Below are 24,354 nucleotides of genomic sequence, written 5' to 3'. Positions count from 1 at the left end.
GAAACTCTATATAATATACTGTATATATATATATATATATATATATATATATATATATATATATATATGTATATATACTATACTATCAACATAAAGCTTTAATAGTCCATCATTAATTAAAAAGACTTTATTACAGACACATCACACGTAGAATAATTGTTGTTGTTTGTTTGCTTTCTTCTGCTGTTGCCCAGTTGTGAAATTCTTTTACACGTCTGTATGAATGTGTGTAATAATAATCACTTCTGCACATGTGCACCTGTTTTGAAAACTACGGTCTTGCTATGTGTATTTGTGTGTGTGTGTGTGTGTGTGTGTGTGTGTGTGTGTGTGTGGGTGCATGTGTGTTACCAAGCCAGCGGGGAGGCCATTCGGGGGCTGCGGGGGCTCTTCAGGCTTTCTGCAGCTTGCCACTCGCTCAGAGCTCTCTGGGAGACAGAAAAACAAAGTTTCATGAGGCAACTTTGATGGCTGTCATCACTACTTATGCTTTCATGGCTGTGGTGGAGTGTATTTTAATGCTGCACAAACATCTATTCACCTGACACCGGCAGTTTATTGCACACATTTTTTTTTTTTTTTTTTAAATAAAAGATCTAGATGATGTTTTTGCTCTCATTATTGCTTTCAGATCAGGTTTAGCTTATTCTATGACCGTTGTCAGACAACGTTGACAAAGATAAAAAGATATAACTGGGACTTCATTGTGATAATTCACACGAACGGACACTTTTTGTCTCACATCAAACTTGCTCATGAACTCAGAAAAGATGCCAAAGAAGGCCTCCGTGTTGACTGCTTTTCCGTCTTCTCCAAAGAACGAGGCGGCTTTGGTGAATTCCTCCAGAGCTCGCTGTTGCAGGGACTCCAGTGACTGAATCGCCGGGTGACTGTTTTCCAGGAAGTTCTGTGCACACTTTTGTCAAGGAACACAAACGCTTTGAAATTACACAACTACTCCTCATTTGTTTCCCCCCCTCACATCTCTGCCGTCCCTGCTGGTCACCGGCAGTTTTTGGAAGGATACACTCATGACGATGGCAAAGCGGTCCTCGGAAGTCGCAGGCATCTTCTGGCAGGCTGTGCGAATATCCTGGATAGTTGTGTGAAGATCATTCAGATCGGTCGTGATGGTCCGCTGATTTACTAAGAACGCGAAAAGAGACGGGAAAGACACTTCAACTGGTGATGGACGGAAAGAAATATTTCACTGTGAAAGGAGCCAAGAAAAAGGGTTTACTTTTAGCTGCAAGTGGGACCATGGTTAAATCTTTAGAGAAATCCAAGACATCAGGAAAGTGTTGACACAATGACTTGACCAGAATGTGTAGAAATGTTGACTTTCCATCAACTGTTTTTGTTGTGCTCAACTGCAGAGGTAATAAGAGTATTGGTGGATGTTTGGTATACAAAGAGAAACAATATCATCCATGTAAAAGTCTTTAATAAAATATCACTGTACCTCTGTCAGGAAGTTGATCTTAAAGCCTGTTGTCTTGTTGGTTTTAGGCTGGCTGTTATTCAAATAGTTCCCCATCGCTAACACAAACTAAGGATGAAAACAGAATACAGACAACAAGTCAATACAGTTGTTTGATTAAGGTATCATTTATTGGTCAAATCTTATTAAAAATCCTTTTGATCCTTTGTGATGTCACAAAGGGCACTCAGCCAACAATACCTCTTGGCTGCTTTAGGGGGCTATATTTGTATGTATTTTTATGGAGATTTATAGAGTGATTTTCCTCTGAGATTTGGATGGAAAAAAGAGAATCTGAAAGCGGGGATTGTGCTAGAACCTTAATTTATAGATCACAACACTGCCATGTTCTTGCTTTTGATGTTTTGTTACAAGACTCTACTGGAATATGAAATACTGGAAGTCTGGCTGAGTGAAAAGAAACACCAGCGCCACACAGTGCAAGCGGGACTTTGTTATCATAGTCGCACATACTCCCTAACCCTTGCAGTGTTCGCATGCCATCAGTACAAAAGCACAGCAGGCTACCTCCAGTATCTTTGCCAGCTTCTTGCTCGTCTTCAGCTCCAGCGAAGCCTTGTAGAGACACTCGTACGCTCCCCTCAACTCCTCTGTCTTTTCCTGCAGAGAACACTTGAAAAGGAGGCTCTGCAGGCGAGTCTGGTACTCTGGCACCGACAACATCTAAAGGAGGGCATACACAAAAAACAAATGGCGAGCGAGGCCAAATCTAAATTCAGCACAGGGACAATGGGACGCTTTCCGGAAATCCAAGCGAGGACTTGGAGAAACATGGCAGTCATGAAACTGTACCTGCAGGACAAACTGGTCCGGCTCACTCAGTTTACCGGGATCCTGTCGGTACTCTTCGTACTTCTTCACCTCCCCTGCGTCGGGTGCGTAAAGCAGAAGTTGTTTGATGTGGGCTGGTTCCAGCCTGTCAGTGGACATGTTCATCAGCACCTGACGCAACTCGCCAGGAGATAGCTTCAGATGTGCAATCAGGATGGCTGAATGGGTAAGTAACAAAGTTTAGCACATCACAGAACAATTTAAAACTACACTTTGAAAGTATATTGAATAGCAGTGCAGGATTGTTATACTTACAGGCATTGTAAGCCTTTTTATGGGAGAGAATTTCTATCACGTCTTTCTTTTTGAAGGTTTCTAGCAGTGGGGATGGATCTGGAGCAGGCACTGAGAACAAAATCGACGTCATATCAATACACAAGTTACATGTGTATGTAGTATAATGTGGAAACTAGTCATCCATATAGTTCATGCTTAGTACTGTATAAGTCCTTAGTGGTTGCATGTACACTTAAGTACATGCAACAACTTGTACTCACTAGAGCTCTTCTGTGTCCCAAAGTGCAGCTCCAGATCCAGATATTTCACCATGTCATGTAATTTGTCATACTCCGAATTTGCTCCCAACTACAAAAGACATGCCAAAATTGTACATCTTCAATTTCATTTTGACAGAAAACTATGTTTTACTAATTTATGAATGTGAATATTGAAGTGGTCCCAGATTTTAAAGCCTGATATTTGCAAGGCTTACCTGTCCCCAGATGGTCCCTTCAGAGTTTTCTACCTGCTCCCAACGTAACCGCTTTACGCTCATGTGGTGCGAGTCCATTCTGGACAGTGTAGGCCTGGGCAAGGGGGGAGGTGTGCAAGGCGGAGGTAAGGGTGGTGGTGGTGGCGGTGGCGGCAGTTCCAGGTGCTCTGTGGGGTCAGACAGCGAGTGCGGGAGGGAGGGAGGCTGACTTTGGGATTGCTTGTTGTGGGAATGAGTTTGGGGTGGGTGGGGTGACTGTAGCAGGTGATGTGACGGCTGTGATTGCGGGCGTGTGGTTTGGGTCGAGGATTGGACTTGGTGCTGGGACAGGGGTTGTGTTAGAGGCTGGAAAGTGGAAATCGTAGGCTGGTGTGGCTGCAGGGGCTGAAAGGTGGAGAGTAGAGGCTGGGGCCTATGGGGCTGCTGGGGAGGGTGGATAACATGGATCTGGTGCTGGAAGTCCTGTGGAGGTGGCTGTGGGGTGATGTGGTGAATGTGGTGGATCTGAGGTGTGCTGGAGTGGTGGTGGGTCTGCTGGATAGAGTGAGGTCTCTGTGAGGAGGGCTTGGTAGGCTGAGGATGATGGGTAATGCTGATGTGCTGCTCTTGGTGTTGTCCTTGAGGCAATACTTGGTTCTGGTGATGACTTTTAAGACTTTTGCGGCTCTGGTGAGAGTGGCTATCACGGTTAAGTTGAACCGGGAGAGAAGCAGGCTCTGGCTGGACTTGATGCAGGAGCTCTGTGGAGGAATGATGGGGCTTGGTTTGATGCATCTGATGGGCCTGGTGGAGGAACTCTGTGGAGGAGTGGTGGGCCGGTGTTTTTTGCATTTGATAAAGTAGTTCAGTTGAGGAATGGTGTGCCTGTCCCCGTCGCATCTGGTGAGCTTGGTGCAGAAGTTCCGTCGAGGAATGGAGAGGCTGCGTTTGTTGTACCTGGTGAGCCTGTTGAAGGAACTCTGTCGAAGAATGATGGGCCTTGGTTTTGTGCGCCTGCTGGAGCAATTCCGACGAAGAATATTGGGCATGAGGTTGTGGCATTTTCTGGAGTACCTCTGCAGATGAGTGATGGGCTTGGGATTTTTGCATTTGCTGTAGTCTCTCTGCCGATGAATGATGGCCCTGGGCTTGCTGCATTTGTTGAAGCCTCTCTGCAGATGAATGATGGCCCTGGACTTGGTGCATTTGCTGTAGCATATCTGCAGAGGAATGATGTGCATGGACTTGCTGCAACTGGTGGAGCATCTCTGTGGAGGAGTGAAGAGCCTGGATTTGGTGCAACATTTCTGCAGAGGAATGATGGGCCTGGGCCCTCAGGCCCTGGTGGCTTTGATAGATACCCTCAGAATACTGATTGTGTTGGTTTGGGTGAGCTACTTGCTGGGGTGGGGGCTGATGTGGAGATGGGGCTGAGCGGGATTGACGCCGGTGGTGGTGACTCTGGGGAACCTGTTGCTGCTGTGCTGGGCGCATCATATAGAGAGGATGGTTAGCATGGTGGTGGGAGGCATCTTGAGAAGGTATTGAGGGTAAGGACTGGAGGAGTGGCAATGGCGAGAGGGCTTTTTGCTGTGTTGGCTGGTTAGGCATTGAGTGGTGACTCTGGTAGATTTGCTGAAGCTGTTGCTCTTCAAAGGCCTGACGCTTCTCGAAAGCTTTACGCTCTTCATAGGCCTTTTGCTCCTGGTAGGCTTGAAGTTCTTTGAATGCCTTTTGCTCATTGTAGGCTTGAAGCTCCTCGAGGGCTTTCTGCTCCTTGTAGGCTTGATGCTGTTCAAATGCCTTTTTTTCTTGGTAAGCTTGATGCTGTTCAAATGCCTTTTGCTCTTGGTAAGCTTGCCGTTGTTCAAAGGCTTTTTGTTCTTGGTAGGCCTGACGTTGTTCAAATGCTTTCCTTGCTTGGTAGCTTTGCTGCTCTTGGTACATTTTTTGCTCCTCCAATGCTTTTTGCTCCTCGTATGCCTTCTGCTCCTCGTACGCCTGTCTTTCTTTTAAGAGCTTCTCCTGATAGGCTTGCTGCTCCTGGTATGCTTGCTGCTCCTGATAAAGTTGCTGTTCCTTATAGGCTTTTTGGTCCTCAAGCTCGTGTCTCTCTTTATTTGTTTGCTGATCTTCATAGACTTGTCTCTCCTGGAAGGCTTTCAGCTCTTGTATCGTTGCATGGACATGGATTTCCTCCCTTGTAGGCACCACTTTGTGCAAGGAGTGGCGTTTTGGTGGTGGATTACTGCGTGGCGGGGGTGGCGGAGGAGGGCCTGATTTCCGGCGGATAGGGACGTATGCTCTTGGCGAGTGGTCGGGGCTAAAAAGAGATTCCTGGAGTGGTTGCTGCTGGTGTGGAGACTGCGCGCATGGAGGTGGCGCCGGAGTCGGGTCATTAAACTGAACAGGTGGCGGTGGTGGAGGAGTCATTGGAGGTGGAGGGATATGGTCAGAAGATGAAGAGTAGGTTAGCGAGGAGGCATTCTCTTCTCCACTGCTGCTTTGAACGTCACTTGGACTACTGAGTTCTGGAGCCACAAATCCTCCGTTTTCATCCTCATCCATCCCGAGGTCCTCCTCATTATCCTCATCATCCTCATCCGGGTAAGCCATCTGCACAATATCCTAGCATTAACAACACCTCATTAGTTTTTAAGAACAAAAAAGATGAATAATATTGTGATGAATAACATTTGTAACATTATGATCTTTGACTGTATGCAGATCACACATAAACTACTGCTGGAGTCACTTAGCCGCTGTGCATTCCTATGTCCTTACTTCTTCATAGTCATTCTCTGGGGTCAGGAAGTCATCAACAATGGCCACCGCCTGTCCAAGCTGCTCACTCAGTGCATCCAGAAAGCGATCTGTGTCCTCTGAGCGTGGCGGCTTGGAGAAGGTGTACCGTCGCTTGCTGCTGCGGTTTGGAGGGGGGCTAGACGGGAAGTCTGTAACCTCTGGAGGTGAAGGAGGGGGACTGTCCAGGCTTATGTAGGGGTTAGAATCCCCACTGGTCTGGCTTGTCAGTCCGGATGGATAGAACTGCGTTGAAGGCGGGCTAGGCAGAGGTTCTGGCCAGGACGTAGGCGGTGGGTGCGCTTTGCGACTACCTGAAATAAACGAACAGGCATGCAGGTTCCGTTTTATTACTTGGGCTAATAATTTCAATGTGGTGCCTTCAAGCATCCATTGTGGTTATTGGAGGTTGACACTCAACAAATGAAAAAGATCAGCGACACATATTCTTTAATCTTTGTGTCTGCAAACACAACAAGAAGTACAGGAAATAGGAGGTTTCAGAAAGTCTTTCGAAATTTTAGAACGGCATTCATGCAGAAGCAAGTGGCTTGCCCATTGTGTTTCCTAGTTCCACTTCCACCATCACCATGAACTCCTTTAATAATTGTATCCGAGCAACATTAGACACTTCTGCATCATCTCAAGAGAAAACTTGTCGGCTTCATTAGAACAAATATTCAAGATAAAAGAAAGCAAGATAGAAAGATGGCTTAAACTGTCAGAGGTTTGGTGGGTCCTCCGCAAATAATCTGGTTCTTCTTCGACAAAATGAACACTAATTAAACAGCTGCCCTGACAAACAAATCAGTGAGTTGTTTTAAGGCTCTGCTGTGCTGCATATTTATGTACATATTGGAACCACAAAAAGTGTGTCAATGTAAAATTCAAGGCTAGTCAGTCGAGCAAGAAATGGGTTGGCTGCCATGGGATTTCACTTTCTTGCTCTCAGTACACTTTAAGGATTCTATTATCCTTCCTCTCTTAAACAAGCACGCACACAACATGCAACAGCCAGTTTTGTGTATATTTGTGAGATATTATCCGAGCTCCTATCAATTTAAAGGAGTGTATATTTTTAGCTACCTGTGTTTGCATGTATTGTGGGGGAGGAAGTGCGTGAGGGAGGCTCCAGATCCAGAAAACTCTCAGGGCCTGGTGGGGGACGACTCTTCAGAGACTTGGACCTCTTGGCTGAATACATGTTCTCCAGCTCAGCGTACACTGCTGACAGCTTGTATGGTGGGAAAGCGTACAAAACAAAGTCAAAGTAAGACCTCTTGCTTTATGCATGACGAGTGCACAAGTGATCTTTCCTTCCACATGGGAATAGGACTGTACATACATTGGTTAGGTTGTTGGGAGTCTCAGGCAGGGAGGTACCATCTCCTGACTGTCTCTCTCCTGGTGCCAACCTCATCCCTGCCTCCAGCATTGCCTCAGCGCGAATGCCTATGAGAATATGTGAGCAGATTAAAGTTGAGGTGGCACACCCCCGCTGACTCCCTGAGCATGTGTTGGTGTTGCCATCTACAAGTGATCACGGGATTCTGGGGGCAGTTAATATGCTGCAGTTCTGACTAGATGGGAATATTTGGAAATGAAAAAAATATCTTAAACATATATAAAATGAAATGAACTGATTGGAACAAAAGTGACTGAATCGACAGTCCTGAGCTGGAAACAAAAGATAACAGTTAAACACAATAAAAATCTAAGAATTTCTCTAATGATCACAATTACAATCATGTGATTTGAGAAAATGACAATAATTAACGAGGTGCAACTTAATATTGGGGTTACTAATGCTGCCGAAGATTGTGGTGAAGATGGTGAAATTCTGTACCCAGGCCCAAGTGAGTGCCAATGACCAGGTCATCAGAGCTACGTCCCCTCACACTGCTCCTGTACGTGGTCCCTGTCACTCTCATGGAGCTGCTACGGCGATGGGGCTCTGGGGCAACCTCAGGCTCCGGGGGAGGTGGAGGAGGTGGTGGGGGTGGTGGAACTGGAACACACATACATCGGCGTTGCAGCGACAAATAAAATTTTAAAAAAAGCAACCTATACGGACGTCACTGCTGTGCCAACAAACAACTGATGAATTTGTTTTCCAGGTGAGGGCCTCTATTTCGCATAGAGGCCCATTTTGATTCATGCACACATTGGCATCCATGTTTTTTGTCCACGAGAAAGAAAGAAAGAAGATGTCACTAGTCATGCACACACCTGGAGATTTGAACCCAAGAAAGCGTGAGATCTTGCCCTGGCAGTCCTCCTGCTCCTCGTACGTCAGCAGCTGATAGACAAACTGCCAGATCACCTGCTTGGCGGGAGTATCCAGCACCGGGAAGACGTCCACAATCAGGGTGTCAACATTCCTTTTGCGAGCAAAGCAAAGGAGATCACCCGGTTGACATTTCACAGGTCTGTTTTTCATGGGCGTGGCCAATGTGGAATTCAAGCAAATTTAAAGGCATACCTACTGCCTTTAAATTTAAGCCATTTAAGGTTTGGACTTTCAAAACATATGCGTCTTGTTGCTCACCTGTGCTGGAAGAAGTTCTCCAGGGCCTTGCAGATGGTGTACCTCTCCTGAATGGTCAGCAGGTGCTCCAGCTGCTGCCCGAAGGTGCGGCCATGAACCCGGATGCTTGGCGGCAGGATCTCGGCCACCCACTGCAGGGAGCTGAGCACCGGGGAGCGCGCACGTTCTGGTGGAACACTCCCCCCAACCAGGTCCGGCTCGGAAAGGGCAAAGCTTGGCGGACCTTCCTCCACCACCAGGGTGGGCATGGCACCGCTGCCCTGCAGCATGGACACCACCTTCTCATGGGAGGAGGTCCTGCAAGCAGAGACAGTGGACATATGAATGGGCCCAGTGGCAGCCGCTTACTTGGTTACTTGAAAGAGCTGACGACGTTTGAAGAGGAAGGTAGACGGGACAGCTTTGGTAAGTCTTCTCATTTTTATTACGTGTAAAGAAATACAAAAGAAATTATATAAAGCCACCATCAACTAGACACTGGATTTAAAGTTATTTTACTAGTCTAATGGCTTAGACTGATGTGAACTCCTGAATCCCCTTTTCTGAATGGGAATAAGATAAAAAAAAAGGAAGGAAAAAAAATTGAGAACCTCATATCCAGTCCGTTGAGAAAGAGAATTCGGTCTCCCGGCTTCAATCCAGCCTTGTCTGCTGGACTTCCTGCAGAAATACAATGATGGATGCTTTAAACCAACACTTATGATCATATTTTTTGGCACACAATAAGTGAATAATTTGATTTACCAGGGATGACAGAGTCAATCCATACTGGGGCATGGCCCCTCAGAGTGAAGCCAAAACTCATGTTGCCTTTGCACACCCTCACTGTTCTGTGGAGACAAACATGAGCTTTGAGTCAGCCAAAAACTGCACAAGAAAACATATGAGTAATGTTTGTAATATATTAGGTTTGAGGCACCCATTTGGGGGAAAAAAATAATGCATTAACAGCATTTATGTGCAAGGCATATTGCAAAGTTACGCAGCTAAAAATAAAACCTGATGGTTCTTCTTCTGCTTTGTCTACTAATACTCTCAGCACAGCTACATTTTTCTGCTGTTTCGAAGTCAGCAGACCAATTTCAAGTCCCATAGTGCTGAATCACCCCTGTTCTAATATAGACATTAGATCCCAGAGGAGCCTCGTATCTTCGACAAAAAGAAAAACACTCAAAATGGCGGTTGAAGCCAAGATTTTTGTGATCATTAAAACTCTTTAATATCAGTGACTTAAATATCAGTTAACCTGATATCTTGTTAACCAAAAAATATAAATAATCTGATAATTAAAAGATAAGAGGAAAATAGGAATCACTGCCATCAGAGGTGGTTGGAATTCTCAGTTAGGTTCAGCGTTCACCTGAATTTCATGTAGCTGACAGAGAGATTAAGCAAAGGAAAAACAATAAAACCACGGCACTCCGCACAGACCTGCAGTTATTGGGGTTTCCACCGGAGTGCCCCGCGATGAGTGAGGTGGTCTTGCGCATCCCGCGTGCCGGGGTGACCCCGCCCTCCTCGGCGTGGGTGCGTGGCACTGAGCTGGCCCGGGTGGACACCAGGAGGCGCTCAGGGTGGTCCTCGCTGCGGCTGCGGCGAAAGTTGGCGCGGCTGGGGTCATTGAAGCTCCGCCCTTTGAGGCGTCCCATCAGGCTCTGGGACACGACCTCGTCAAAGCGTTCCCGGTGCTTCTTGGGGATGAAGATCCTGGCAAACATCGAGGGAATCATCAGACACAGCAAGGGGGGTGGGAAGGCTCAAAAGGTTGCCAGTTTAGCCTTCGTTTTCTACTTTTTCACATGAGCGGGGGTGGAAAACGGGATTTCTTATGTCTTAAAGCAGCAGCATCCTCCCCCTCGCAGAAAATCCAGGGATTCTTTCTCTGATTACGTATTGCTCCAGCTGCAGGATCCGTTTAATTGGTTAAAAAATAGTTCAGCCCATATGGTCTCCAGGGAGGGCCAAGGTAAGAAGGAAGGGATGGGTCCAACACCAGACGGAGAGTGCGTGTTTGCGTGTGTAAGAGAGGAAGAAAAAAGATGAAAGATGAGCTCTCCGCGCTCCAGTCGCACCAAGAGCTGCAGGTGAGAGTGCAGCAGCGACAGCAGCAGCAGCGACAGCAGCAGCGACAGCAGCGACAGCAGCACAATCTAATGTGGGAACAGAAGGAGTCGGAGGAACCTCTGGGAGAAAAAAAAAATAAAGCGCTCTACCCCTCCTGCTATTGCTGGTATTTTTCCCTCCCATAGCCAACCTCACTCCAGCCTCCCAGTTCTGCTTCAAGTAAAAAACTCTTTGATTTGAATGTGGTTAGACGGATTTTTGTGCGCTAATGTGTATCAAAAGAACTGGTCTTTATATTACAAAATGTTCTTGTATTCAATTTTTGGTCTTTTAAAATATTGTAAACTCCGAATGGGCAGCCTCACACCCTCTATTATCCAATATAAGTTTAGACAATACATTTTTTTAGCCCTCTGTTAACTGCAAAAATACTTCAGCTTCTGGCTATGCTGAAGCTTTGTTGGAGCTCAGAAGGAGACAAAAACGAGGTGGTCTCAGAAGGCGGCACCTGAGGCTGAGGGTGTCGCCAGGAGGAAGTATCAGTGCCCTTTGTGACATGACAAGGGGTGGTTTCCACAACTGTGCGCTTTCGCCCACACTTTCCCAAAAGTGGGGCAGGCAAATGAAGGGAAAGATTGACTTTTCCCAGGTCTGTGGAGTTCAACGACTGCCTTGGGATGCGGGGTACTGCTGGAAAACATTGGTAAAGTGAATTCTACATGATAATGCATCTTGGAGGCACGAGCCAGTTGAAAAATGGATAATTTCTCTCTCTCTCTGTGAAGTTTTTCTCCCTGCAACATTTCTCAACTTTAGCGTGGTCACGTTGAACAGTATGGGGGGGGGGGGGGGGGGGGGGGGGAGAGGATGCCCTTTCGATCTGTTTCCTGTGGGGATTACCATTCAAACGTGACATTTACCACTGATGTTTTAGACTTTGTGATGTGTCTGCTCTCATTAAACTCTCCTGTGGTTGCACAGATGCCTGAAAGAGCTTTACATTTGCTCAATTATCTGCAAGGAAAAGAGACAATACGTAGCAAGATGGAAAGAACAAGAATGACCCAGAAATGGAGAATCATCTCCTTTACCGGCGTTTTTTCGAAAAGTGTTTCACAGCGAATTTTAACCGTCTCCTCCCTGCTGTTCTGTTCCACTTCTTTTATCTGCAGTTGTGCGTAATCACGCACGGACCCGTTTCACCTCACACTCGCGCGCACACGTGTCATTTGTCACGTCTCTCCTTTGCATCTCTTTCTTCCATCCCACCTCGGGAAAAAAAAAATGCTGCCTCCATCTTCCCAGCTTGTCTTTATCATTGTCATCAAAAATAATTCTCAAGAGTGCTTCCACCGTGCAGAGGAGGCGGAGAGGGGCACAAAAAGAAACACACCACCACCACCGCCGCCGCCGCCGAGCATCCAAACACGCCGCACGTCTCCACGACTCAAACACGACGGCGGCGGAGGAAGGCGCCGCGGCGCGCTTTGGTTTTCAAAGCTGTCACAGTGGCTTCGCTGGTGCATTTGGGAACGCTGCTTCAAGGCAAGGATTTGGTTATTCACTCTTTTTTTTGGGGGGGGGACGTTTTATGCAAACCTACACCAAGTGCCGGGTGTGAATTGAGAACGCAGCAAGAGTGGATGTGGAGTACCTCCTCAGCAGAGAACCTCGCCGGAGGGTTTCCTGCACAGAATGAACTTCACAGGGTTTTGCATTTGTCTTGCTTAAGTCCTCGCCTTCTATTCCAGAAGCAGCTGGCTATTGGAGTTAAATGCCCCATGTGATGCAAAATCCCCTTTGTCAGTGTTTCCTGAGAGTCATGTGTGGCTCTTGGCTGCCAGTGAGATCCCCGCGTATAAGACAAGTCCACCCTTTCTTTTGCTTGTTTGGAAGAAAATATATACTTAAACGTGCAATCCTGGAAATGAGGCTTATCTTGAGACACATATTAATGCTTATTATTAAGAAATAGTAATTACTTTATCTTTCTAACACACATGCACATGTATTTTTATGCCATTTTTAATCCCATTTCATGCCACCAGGCCTTTACTTTGCTACATCCTGGTCAGACCTAGAATAGATCTGTGCAGTCCTGCTCCTGGTAAATGTCAGTGTCACGATAACTGTTGGAGTGGTGTGTTGAGTTGAGTTGCTCGTCAGCTCTTTGCACGCATCACTTCTCAGATGTTATGTTCCACATAGATCAGCTGTGAGCTCTCTTGTTTCCAAAACCCCTGGATTAACGTCAGGCTTTGTCCAATGAATATATTTAGGCACAGTGAAGGCCTGTTAACGATGAGGAGATATGTGTGTTTGCGAGGGGAGGGCAAAAGAAGATTGATTGCGAGCGCCTTTAATGATGAGGGTGCATCGAGCTGCAGGAAAAAGCAAGACATCGCCTGGGGGCTGCGGCGGGGAGCTGCTCTGATATCGCATCATGGTGGTTCGTTTTGTTTGGCAAGACAACTACATCACGTCGACAACACATGTACGACAACAGCGGAGCCCCACCAACGAATAAACAGGCAGAAGGGGATGAAAGAAGACACCGACAGCTTGTTTGAGCTCTCAGATGGTCGTATATATCCGTGCGGAGATGAAGGCACGTGTGAAAACACGAGCGGTAAAAGAGAATAAAAAATCCGTCGGCGCCAGAGACGAGGGAATAGCCACGAGCAAAGGCAGAACTGGAGCTGTTTTTAGGCCAGGGTCATCCGTCTACTGAGGATCAGGAGCCGGCTGGGCCGCTCACGGTGCTATGTAGGCCACAGAAGTTTCCCCAAACAACACACACACACACACACGCACGCACGCACGCACGCACGCACGCACGCACGCACGCACGCACGCACGCACGCACGCATGCACACACACCATGGTGGTGTAATACGTGCGAAAATCAAATCAGGCCATCGGTTCCACACCATCACTTCCATCGTCTGTCAGGCTCTCATCGGTGCCGCCGCCGCCGCCTCGCCCGCGCACGTGAGTTCAAACTTTGAAACTCGGTTCGACTGAAGTTGGATGTAGGCCTCAGGACGCCCTCAATTAGAAGGAGGCCGAGAGGAGTCTATAGTTAGGACCCAGGGAAGGAGGATCGGGGCCACCGAGGGATGAATGACAAATGCAATCAGCAAGGAGACTCTACGGCGAGAGCCACTTTTTTTTTTTCCAGACCTGCAGGCTGACGAGACCGTCGGAAAGCCGCCGTTGAAGTCTTAGGCAGACACGGACGTGCATCTCAGAGCTGAACTATCGGAGAAACTTTCGCATAAATTTAACAAGCGTGCTTCTGTTCAGGTCTCACAAATCTATAACTCTCCCCGCTGAGAAAAAAGGCTGAAAACTGGGGGGGAGGGAAGAAATAGAGAGGAGGAGCAGTTGCACAGCAATGCTTCAGCAGCTCCCGTCAGCACAAACAGCACAAAGCACAAAACAGCATTTGCTGAGATCAGAGAAAACGGAGCCCTACCGAAAGTGCCTGGAAAGGCTCTTGTCCTTTTCCATGGCTCTGCAGGGGACGGCCAGGAAGTGCTTGCGGTCAGCTGAGAAGTGCAAAAGCCAACCCTAGATGTGTGAACAAGCTAGCACCCCTGAGTTTGGAGGAGGAGGAGACGAGGGAAGGTATCCGGGGCGTCAAAGGTGCTGGGCACGCACCCAGAGAGGCGAAGGTTAAACACAACCAGGGAAAAAAAGAAAAAAGTCTTTCAAAGCATCATCAGGCAGTTTCTTAGAGAGGGTCCCAACATCTTCTGGTCCTGGAAGCAACAAAGTCGAGGTCACAGCAGGTGGTGGTAGCAGTAGTCGTAGTAGTAGTAATAGTAGTTCCTGCCGGTCAGAGGTACATAACAAAAAAAACAGCCCCGTCACCGAGTTGTCCATCATTTGGCAGTGAGAGGTAAGTGAGTGACAAATTATCTCTTCCCTCAGTGGAGGAGGAGGAAGAGAAGGAGGAGGAGGAGGAGGAGGAGGACGGACGGAAAGAAGAAGATGAACAAAAGAGTCGTGAGGAGGGAGAGAGGAAGAGAAGTGGAGAGGAGAGGAGAGCCCCGGTGGAATTCCACAGGCAGGGCGGCACATCCAGGCTACGCGCAGAGAACCGTAAAAAAAAGTAGTGAATCGGGGAACGAACAGAAGTTTTTCCCGTGACCCTCAAAGCAGTTTCCTTGATCCTCATCGGTACATTTCCCCCCCCGACCAGAACGTCTTCACGCGTCACGTGGAAGACAAACAGGAACTAGCAAAAGTCTCCGTTCAGTCACTGCATCACACAGGGGCCTTTATCTTACTATGATTGAACTAAAAGGGCACAAACCATGTAGCATGAGGTGCCTCTCAAAAGTCTCACATCACACAAAATCCACATCACCAAAGTTTACTCACGCTGTACTGTATTGACAGAGTCATTTTTATGGATGAAATTAAAAGGAAAAGTAAAGACGAGTGAGCAAAAGGTCTGATAATAATCTTCCCTGAATGAATAAAGTCCATCCTTTACTTCATTTCCTTCATACGCTTGTTGGAAACCATGTGCGACAACACACAGCCGTGGAAATAAATCAGCCCTTTCTGATGTCACAAAGGGTCCTACCCTTTAAACAGCCGCACGGATGCCTTGCTTTTCAAAGGCGAACAAAGCAGGAGGCTAAAACCGAGCCTTCTCGCAGGAGCCTGTAAACAGAGGGCTAACTTTGCTTTCTCTTCTCCCCGCTGGAGGGAAACAAAATGATCTAATGGCGGCTGTGAGGCGGGATCCTTAATTGACACCAAGAAAAATGCTCTCTCATGCGCGGCGCTCAGCCGCGGCCAACCGCGGCCAACCGCTGGGCTCTCGGGCCGTTTAGGCGGCGACGCTGATAAATGCGTCAGAAACCTGTGAGAGAGTTTATTAAAAGAAATAGGCTGCTTAAAAATAGAACGCATCCTGTGGGAGGGCGCGGCAAATCTAGTGGGAGGAGGGGGACAGGAGCAGAGTGTGTGTGTGAGTGTGTGTGTGTGTGTATGTGTGTGTCCCTGCTGGTCAAGTTTTACAAGGGAACACAGAAGAAGAAACTTCACAAGGCCGAGAAGGCAGCATCTCGTCTGCTGTCAAGCTGAGTTTGAAATGATTGGAACAAGGCCAGACTGGATGGAGGTTTCACCGTGTGTGTGTGTGTGTGTGTGTGTGTGTGTGTGTGTGTGTGTGTGTGTGTGTGTGTGTGTGTGTCTGTGTCTGTGTGTGTTTATGCAATTCAAGCTCAAAGAGACTAGAGGTGTTAAGTAAAAAAAAAAAAAAAGAGGTGGAGACGGCGAGGACATTAAACAGATAACGGCTGTGGAGTTCATCTTTGGTTCATCTTAAACTGCATCCCAGCAGACAAACACCAGATTTATCCAGCCAAGTATGAGCAGCCCCCCTTCAGCAGGCGGTACTTGGTATCAAGGGACCTTTCTCTGGATGACCGCTCATATTGTCTACCAGTGGCAGCCGTGCATTTCATGCCTAGGCCACCAGCGACGTCACATTTAGCCCACCCTAAATAAATACACTTTGTATTACCCTCAAAATGACACTCCGGCTTGAGAATCCATAGAGAATCACACTTAGACATTACATCACCTTCATATAGGCGAGCAAAACGTCGTTTCTGGAGCATTTGAATCGTAATTAAAACACAGTAACTCAGGCCACGGACACTGTCAGAACTCACAAAAAAAGAGCAACCGGATCTCCGGGTTGAGTTCAGTCTTAGAGGTTCTCTGGGCTTCTTATCCAATAGCAGGACGCCTACTTGTGAAGTTCAGCATAAAGCCAGCTAGCCGGCCTTGGCATCGGATATTCGAGATCTGATTGGCTATTGCAACTAAATGAGGTGCTTTTACGTACAGCGGCCAGGAACCTGTTATATCACTTCAGCTTGCCTAAGGCAGATTTCGGAGAACCTATCAACACAAGCCAGCTGAAGTACGATTGGATAAAAACTCTACCGTAATATACGACAATGGAAGCAACGCAACCAAGTGGATGTTATATGATGTGAAAAGAACAGACTATGGAGAAAAACTTCATTATAATATTCACGGGAAAATGTACTTTTCGAAGTATAGTTAGGCCAGCAGAGAAGGCCTAGCTGGCCCTGACGGCCCGCCACTGTTGAGTCCCAACATGAGGCTGCACTTTGGACGACGTGTGTAAAATTAACCCGGGGGGGCCTTGCTTATCACGCCGCAGGTTTAATGTTTACAGTCTGCACCAAAACATCCACTGACGAGAACGCAGAGTGTAATTAGAGCTGATTTGGCGAAGTGTCGCGGAAACTCAATCGTGCAGTAAAACCTAAGTGGACCCAATGAGTAAATTACATAATGAGTGAAGAATTAACCACTGTTATCGGGGTTTCCTGGAAAGTCTGGACCGGAATCTATGGAATTCATTTGAACATTGACAAACAACACAAAGCTACGAGCTGGAACCCATTAGGGAAGACTCTCTCATCTCAAAAGCTTTTAAATATCTGGACTTTCATTCATGGAAAGCAGCTCGAGCAGTCCGTTTTTTCTTTTCCCTCCAGGGACACCTCTGACCTGCAGGTGGTGCTATGGGAAAACTAAATGTCCTTTCAATTATTACCGTGCATGAACCATGACTATTAGAAAAAGAAAAACAAAAATTTTACATTAAAAAAAAAAAACTTAAAATAATTTGGATTATTTGCATGAAGTCTGGCAGCAGCGCACCCTACAGCACCACAGAGGCACCGCAGCTCCAACCATAATGGAGAACCAAACCAAAGACGGTCTGCCTTTAGAACCAGGACCCTGGCAGAGCGAGTTGATAATCTGCCTCTAAAAGATGCTTTTTCAACTACACCAATCCATCATTCCAACCACAGTTATTTTCTAGTTATTTTTCTGCCCATAAAAATGAATCTGCAGCCAAAACAGCTCCACTAATAACGCATCTTTTTTTCATCAGATTCATCAAAAGAGAGCGTTTGACTTTCATTCCGAAATCGACGGAGCTTTTCTCTCAGCCTAAAGGTGAGCAAAACGGCTCTCAGCCCTCCGTGGAAGCGGCTCATGCATAATTAATGGCATCTGGGAAAAAACAAAACATTGCAAAGCATTTTAACGTACACTTTGTCTCTGAGCAGGGGGGGGCGGGGGGGGGGGTGCAGAGGAAGCTGTGACAGTCAACAGAGGAAGCCTAGCCTGCAGCTCGGCAACTTTAATTTGTAGCTGGGTGGAGAAGCAACGTCTCCAGGAGGAAAAACTTCTCCAGTCGTGAATATAGTGAATCTGCTACCAAGGATGCTCCTCCAACCCCCCACTGCAGGCTATTTCATGCCAAATCCCAGCATTGGAATACGTGTGAAAGACCCAAAAAGCAGTCCCATGCCACGTAGGTGTCGGCCACTCACCTGAGGCAGCAGTTCATAATTTCCTCCAGCATCAAAGTTCAAAGTGAGCGGCGCGTGCACTTAGCAGACGGCGGTGCGCGCGTGCCGAACTCAGCGCCTGCATGTTTCCCCCGTTTTCCTCTCCTGCATCATCTTCCCAAACAGCGGCGCCGCGGTAAACTGGCTGTGGCAGCAGCTGAGGGCTGGATGCAGAGGAGGTGGGTGGGGTGTGGTGGGGTGGGTGGGCTGGGTGGGGATGGGGGATCATCCAGCGCTCGTATCAAAGAGAACATCTCATCTGACAATAAGGAGGACCAACGCGCGGACAAAGTGACGGGAAAAGAAGGAGGCGGGCCGGCTGGTGGGCTGACAGAACGAATCCCCAGCATATGCGGATGTGTTGTGGAGTGTTTTTGTTTTTTTTTTTGTTTCAAGGCTTTGATTTCCAACCACTGCTGAGAGGCGAGAAATACAATATTCTGCTGTGATTTTCGAAACGAACCCCCCCGTGGCCGATGTCTGAGAGCAAAGACAAAACAAAACAAGAAACAAAGTGACTTTGAAGGAGCCGGTATGACTGCTGAAAGCACGGCGGCGGCGATTAATGGGAGAAAAATAAAATCTTGCGGGAAAAAAAAATGTAACACACTGAAATGAAATTTAATTGTTGGATACCATTAGAGTGGATGCTGCATAGTTTGAAGGTGACATCTATCGACAACATGTGTCGGTAGCTTCTCTACGGTCGCTTCACTTCATTTGTGCTGAAGGACAAAGCTCTGTAAAGTGGCCCAGTGTGACATCACAAAGGGCCCCGCTAGCTCCTGGGAGACCCTGCATCTGAGATCACCTTTTTGTCATGTGGAAGGTCCAAAAAGCATCACCTTCTGCATGAAGCTAAAGCAAAAAAGCATTTTACTGGAGGCTGTAAACACAGGGCTAATCACGCTGCTTTCTGGTGATTGGATAATTACTGATTCATTGGCTGCTCCATTGAATTTAGTGATAAAGGACTGAAAGATGGTGCAATGTTCCTTATTTGTTTCCCTGTTCTATTTTTTTTTTTTTTAAAGTTCCTTTGAAAACGAGAGGCTGGATCAGCGCCGATCTCCATCACTGCAGGTTCAGTTTTCTGGCAGAAACATCCCTCTAACATGCCGGTTTCTTTCAAATGCCTGCGGCTGTGAGAATCCCGACACCCTGGTAGAGTTTGGACCGAGACGGCGAGCAGCGCCGGCGCTCAAACATTTATGAACTGAGACCGTTTGCGTGAAGCCGCATTCCCTCTGTTTTCCCTGCGGAGGGGCGCAAAACATCTTCTCCAAGAGACTGAGACGGCTTCAGTGTCTTTGTGATCCTTCCTGCCGAGAGCCATCACCCTCCATGACTCTTCCCCACTGTGTGACACAGAATATTCTGGACTTTTTCTGGACTCTATGCCAGATGATGCACTAATGGTTTTTAAAACCTTGCTTATCCCTGCCTCTGCACAATCGACTGTCTTTTGCACATCTGCTCTTGCTTGTTTGTTGTATATATACTGTATATATATATATATATATACATATGTATATATATATATATATATACATATATATATATATATGTATATGTAGAGAGAGAGATTGACTTGAATGTTTCTTTTAATTACTGTATAGTTTATTTTTTGTATTTTTTAGTGCTGCAACAGTGTAATCCCTCAATTTCTGACCAATAAAGTACTTGTATCCTATCCTATCCTATCCTATCCTCAAGAATTCCCTCATATCTGTATCTGACGCAGCCTATTTGATGGCTGCGCTAGAAGCACCAGCGGCCGGTGGGCTACCTGACGCTGTCGATGAGCTGCTGATGCTCCTCGGTGACCAGGATGTCGGGCAGGGCCTCGGCCAGGCTCTCCACGTCCCTCTCGGCCGCGTACTGCTTGAGCACCTCGAACAGCTGCTCCTTCACGTCGGGCTCCTCCCCCAGCACCTCCTCCACCTGAGCGGGACCGAGACCGCCAAGATTCAGAGATTTCATTTGTCACATTATGTTACATGTCATTCAATAATAAAGAAAAAAATAATATGAAATTGCTCGCATTTTAAAGGCCACTCGGCGACACGCACCCTCTTCTTCGAGACTCACCTTCTTGTTGAACTCCATGGCCTTGTGCGCGCGGCTCTCCCTCACGCTGTCGCCGCTCTGGGACAGCACCCGCATGCTGCTGCTCAGCCTCTTGGGCCGGCGGGCCATGCTGAGGACGCCCAGGCGCAGGGGGCGGCCCTGCGCCGCTTTGATCATGGCCGCCGCCGTCTCGTGGTGCTTGACCGGGATGCCATTGACCTCCATGACGTAGTCTCTGACCTTCAGGCCGCTGCGGCTGGCGGGGCCACTGGGCGTGCACTCCTCCACCATCAGGGGGCTGTCGCCCACGATGGTGAAGCCGAAGCGGCCGTCGGGGCCGGGGGTGATGTCGATCTGAAGGGTCGTGGTCGTGGTGGTGGTGGTGGTGGGAACGCAAAGAGCAGAGGTGGCAAGTAAGCGAGCAGTACAGATACTTTGTACTTTGTAGTAGTAGATTTTTTAGGAATCTGTACTTTACTGGAGTGTTTATTTTTCTGAAGACTTTCTTCTTTTTTTAACTCTGTACATTTAAACACAAATATTCATACGTTCTACTTCTTACATTGGAAAAACATGCTCGCTACTTTTGTTTTTAAAAGATACACATTCTGTAAAATATGATTCACTTATTATTTATCAAAGTTGTTTTACGAAATGAAGTGGAGCTACTTCAGCTCTGCTTTTGTGTAGTTCAATATGAAAGTGGATCATGTTTTAGAGGGCTTTGGGCTTTGGGGTCACTGTTCAGTACGTTTTAAGTACAGAGGACAATAATAATTTAGAAAAGAACATTGGTTATTGTTGATAAAATTGTAATCATCCTATAATGGCTCACTGGTCCTAACTATCACTGATTACAGTTTGGTCAACGGTAGTATTGTGAGTACCAAAGCTGTTGCTCCAGATGCTCCTTCAAAACCTCTGGTCAGTTTAGTCCAGATTAGTCTGTCACAGCTTTTTCATTTTTGCAAAAATATCAATGAATGTATTGTTTTATTTATAGCAAAAAAAAAACAAAAACACTTTTTACTCAAGTACATTTCAAAACCTGTACTTTATGACTTTTACTTGAGTAAAGTTTTTTTTTTTTTTTACATAAGTAGCCATACTTTTACTCAAGTACAGAATGTGAATACTTTTGCCACCTCTGGCAAGTCACATCTCTTCATCGCTTCATCATTCTTAAACATGGAGGACAGGCTTTCTGCGCACCTGCTCGATGCGCGACACCACTCCAATGCTGGGCGGCACCGTCTTGAGGGTCTGAGCCAGGGCGATCAACGCCGGCGTGCTGAGGTTGGTCACGTCCTGGCCCTCGATGTCCACCACCTGGTCGCCGGGCTGCAGGCCGGCCAGGTAGGCGCTGCTGCCCTCCACCACCGAGAGGATGTAGCTGGGCCCGGTGCCACCCAGTCGGAAGCCAAACGCCTCTGGCCAGTTCTGGTTGGTGGCCGGGAGGCCGAGGTCTGAAAGGTTTGGGCAGAAGATGCTGCTAAATAAAACAGGCACAGTCATAGAAGAAAATAAGAAAGAAGCTAGAAAAAGAGAGAGAGAGAGAGAGAGTGAGAGAGAGAGAGAGAGGGAGAGAGAGAGAGAGAGAGAGAGTGAGAGAGAGAGAGAGAGAGAGTGAGAGAGAGAGAGGGAGAGAGAGAGTGAGAGACAGTGAGAGAGAGAGAGAGTGAGAGAGACAGTGAGAGAGAGAGAGAGTGAGAGAGAGGGAGAGAGAGTGAGAGAGAGAGAGAGAGAGTGAGAGAGTGAGAGAGAGAGAGGGAGAGAGAGAGTGAGAGACAGTGAGAGAGAGAGAGAGTGAGAGAGACAGTGAGAGAGAGAGAGAGTGAGAGAGAGGGAGAGAGAGTGAGAGAGAGAGAGAGAGAGAGAGAGAGATGGCTGGAAAAACTCAAGAGTTTTGGTAATCACATCCTAAGGTCCAGTATTATTCCACATGTAAAGATCCTTATTTTTTTAATCCCAAGACTCCAGTGGAGCAACCTTGTATCAAGGGCCCATTTAGCCCGATGTTTACAGTCTCCAGTAAAAATGCTTGATTTTATCTTGGTTGACCTTCCACATTTAGAAAGGGAGAAAAATCTGACACAGTCTCAGAGAGCTGGAACAATAACCCAGCCAGTGGTGTTGGTACTAATCGAGGGGAGATATAAGTGAGGTGTGAGTGCCTTTTGTGACATCACAAAGGGGTTATTACCACAACCTGCTCTGAAAAATGGAGTTTGTGTTAGTTAGCGTTAATAATCTGTGTTCAAACAAACAAAAGATTATTGTTAGTAAAGTGAATTTTGCAGAATGTGGAACCTTTGTCCAACTATTAGAGATCGTCGGTAAGAAAGAAAATCTGGTTTCATGAATGTGTCACTGCTGGACCTGCTGGTTCCCCGCAGCACATAATGTCCCAGCAGGCTCACCTGACTTTATGTTCTGAGAATACATTTAAAAAGGCTGTATGTAGGACATTAGAGGGAGACCACATCTACCCCAGCGTCTTTCCGAGCCGTGTGTTCCCAGAATTCCTTCTGCTGTAAAGTATAAACCTAAAAAATAAACAAATTGTTTAGCAGGAAGACCTACATTCAAGCAATTAAGTTACAATTCGAAAAGACGACCACTGCCAATAGCGATGTTTTAAACTGCCGCAGGTGAAAAATCATTGGGGAAAACTTTTAATTGGGAAATGTGCCTCAGAATGTCTTGCGTAAGACAGAAATAAAGAAAAAAACTGCAAACAGACAAATAATTGCCGGCATCCATCAAGCTATCGCAATGCTCTGCTGTTGTGATAATTGATCAAAGGTGGAGGGATGTCAATCAAGCTGGCGGGATGGAGACAGAGGAAAATGAAAGATATCTGGCAAGACGAGAAAACAAAAAAAAAATTGTGGCAGCGAAACGTTCAAATCTGCTGAAGAAACGCGGGAACGTCGTCCCTGCTTCAACACAAAAGAGGCAGAGAAACTTTTTCCGGTGCAGCGGGTGAGCCGCGGCTGAGTGAATAAATCATATTAAACCCAAAGAGAACTGAGAAAGCCACAGAGCCGGCTGTCAGCTCGCTGAACGGGAACATCAAACCGCGAGGCCGTCACTGATCTGCAGCAGATTGAGAAAAATCACTGACGACCAGCGTGATTGCAAAGGCATCTCCATCCTGCGCCCCAGATACGCCTCTCCTGGCTGGGACGCCCTCAACCTCCGGGAGCAGAACACTTTCACCACCAATTGCAATTGATCAGTTGGCTTCATAATGTCCCAGTTTAAATAAATCCATCCAAGTCCAAAATAAAAATTACTCACAGAAATCTTTGGAGGCACTCCGGGTCCCGGACTTGCTCTGGCGCAGGGAGAAGCGGCCCTTTCTGCTCAGGAAACGCCTCATCCTTGCCCGGCTTGCTGCGGGGCACGTTCCGGCCAGTCTCCCTTCACCCCCGGCCTGGAGGTGGACGCAGCCACAGGGTGTCGAGCGACACCGCCGCGCTGCTCCTCGCCTAAGCTAAACGCCGCCAAAAGCCTCCGCTCCCGACTCCAACCCTACCGGCCCGGACGGACGTGAGCCTCCTAAAAGGTCACATCCGCAGACGGAAGCGCTTGTGCTCTCGATCCGAGAGGCGGCAGCGTGAGGAAAACGGGGCCGGAGGAGACGGGAGAGGGTCCGAGCGCTGAGTTCTCCATCCCCGGGCGAGGCGCTCCAGCCTCAGCCTCAGCCTCCATCCGAAGCTCGTGGCTGAGGCGCAATCAGAGAAAGTGGGACACGCTCACTCGGTCCTGACATGGTTCTTTGCGAGAAAAAGGTACCGCCAAGCCCCATTTTTCTATAAATACCTTTTTCCCGCTCTCTTGCCGCTACCCTCGCTTTCCGTCTCCCTCGGTCGCTCGCGTGGACGGGGGCCCTCTCCACGGGCCCAGGACTGACCCAGAAACGGCGTGATGTGCCAGCCACAGGGACACACGTCTTGATTATTATAGCAGCCGCTATGATGTAACCTCGCTCCACCAGATGTGCTCAAGGTCACGCCAATTACGGTGAAGGTCGGGCGAGTCGCTCATGTTAAGGAAACGGTAACCATGCAGACAGAGAAAGGTGAAGCGTGTCGAGCGTTTCTGGGTCCGTGAGGCCCTCGAGCTTGCCGTCCACTCATGATGATGATGATGGATTCCAGAAAACAAAACCAGCCAAAAAAAAAAAATTCAGATTTTTCTACCAGACAGTCACTTTCCTTAAAATTTTCATCTAAAACTGTATTCAGACTGCCAGTCAAAATCTGATTTTCAGCCCATCCAGATTGAAACCGGATGGCTCTTTTGTAGTCTGAACAGTCACTAATCACATGAAAACACATGAAAAATTTTCTTCCTCCCCGGTGGGGCGTGACAGAGAAAGTTTGAGAACCACTGCCCTAATCCAATGCAAGTCTAT

At 47.4% G+C, this 24,354-nt stretch overlaps 1 protein-coding gene across 2 annotated transcripts; it reads right to left on the bottom strand.

Annotated features, from left to right (window-relative positions):
- Positions 1 to 47: 47 nt before the first annotated feature.
- grid2ipa (glutamate receptor, ionotropic, delta 2 (Grid2) interacting protein, a) lies at positions 48 to 24,127 on the bottom strand. Of its 2 annotated transcripts, none has more exons than XM_076024010.1 (23): positions 23,235 to 24,127; positions 21,144 to 21,397; positions 19,953 to 20,285; positions 19,651 to 19,805; positions 9,805 to 10,080; positions 9,118 to 9,203; positions 8,964 to 9,033; positions 8,374 to 8,670; positions 8,055 to 8,206; positions 7,672 to 7,833; positions 7,171 to 7,277; positions 6,912 to 7,059; positions 5,808 to 6,139; positions 3,045 to 5,651; positions 2,830 to 2,917; positions 2,588 to 2,677; positions 2,294 to 2,490; positions 2,009 to 2,164; positions 1,463 to 1,549; positions 1,241 to 1,370; positions 1,028 to 1,146; positions 743 to 907; positions 48 to 428 (listed from the first exon to the last, which is right to left on the bottom strand). In XM_076024010.1, exons 1-23 carry the CDS (start codon positions 23,314 to 23,316, stop codon positions 348 to 350), a joined length of 6,174 nt encoding a protein of 2,057 aa, XP_075880125.1. In that variant the 5' UTR covers positions 23,317 to 24,127; the 3' UTR covers positions 48 to 347. The 2 variants fall into 2 exon arrangements, with proteins under 2 accessions (XP_075880125.1, XP_075880126.1); XM_076024011.1 differs by having other exon boundaries at positions 2,294 to 2,367.
- Positions 24,128 to 24,354: the final 227 nt, after the last annotated feature.

Source organism: Nelusetta ayraudi, unplaced genomic scaffold (assembly GCF_046127955.1).
Source record: "Nelusetta ayraudi isolate G7.1 ecotype Tasmania unplaced genomic scaffold, CSIRO-AGI_Nayr_v1 ptg000016l, whole genome shotgun sequence".
Taxonomy (NCBI): domain Eukaryota; kingdom Metazoa; phylum Chordata; class Actinopteri; order Tetraodontiformes; family Monacanthidae; genus Nelusetta; species Nelusetta ayraudi.
This window is presented reverse-complemented; position numbering and strand designations above follow the sequence as displayed.

What these genes read in the sequence shown, in the direction of transcription:
- grid2ipa (XM_076024010.1), bottom strand. Translation starts at nt 23,316, where the DNA reads ATGAGGCGTTTCCTGAGCAGAAAGGGCCGCTTCTCCCTGCGCCAGAGC. An exon ending in GAGTGCCTCCAAAGATTTCT is followed by an intron (nt 21,398 to 23,234) that starts GTGAGTAATTTT and finishes CAAACCTTTCAG; the next exon opens with ACCTCGGCCTCCCGGCCACC. An exon ending in CAGAGAATGACTATGAAGAA is followed by an intron (nt 5,652 to 5,807) that starts GTAAGGACATAG and finishes TGTTAATGCTAG; the next exon opens with GATATTGTGCAGATGGCTTA.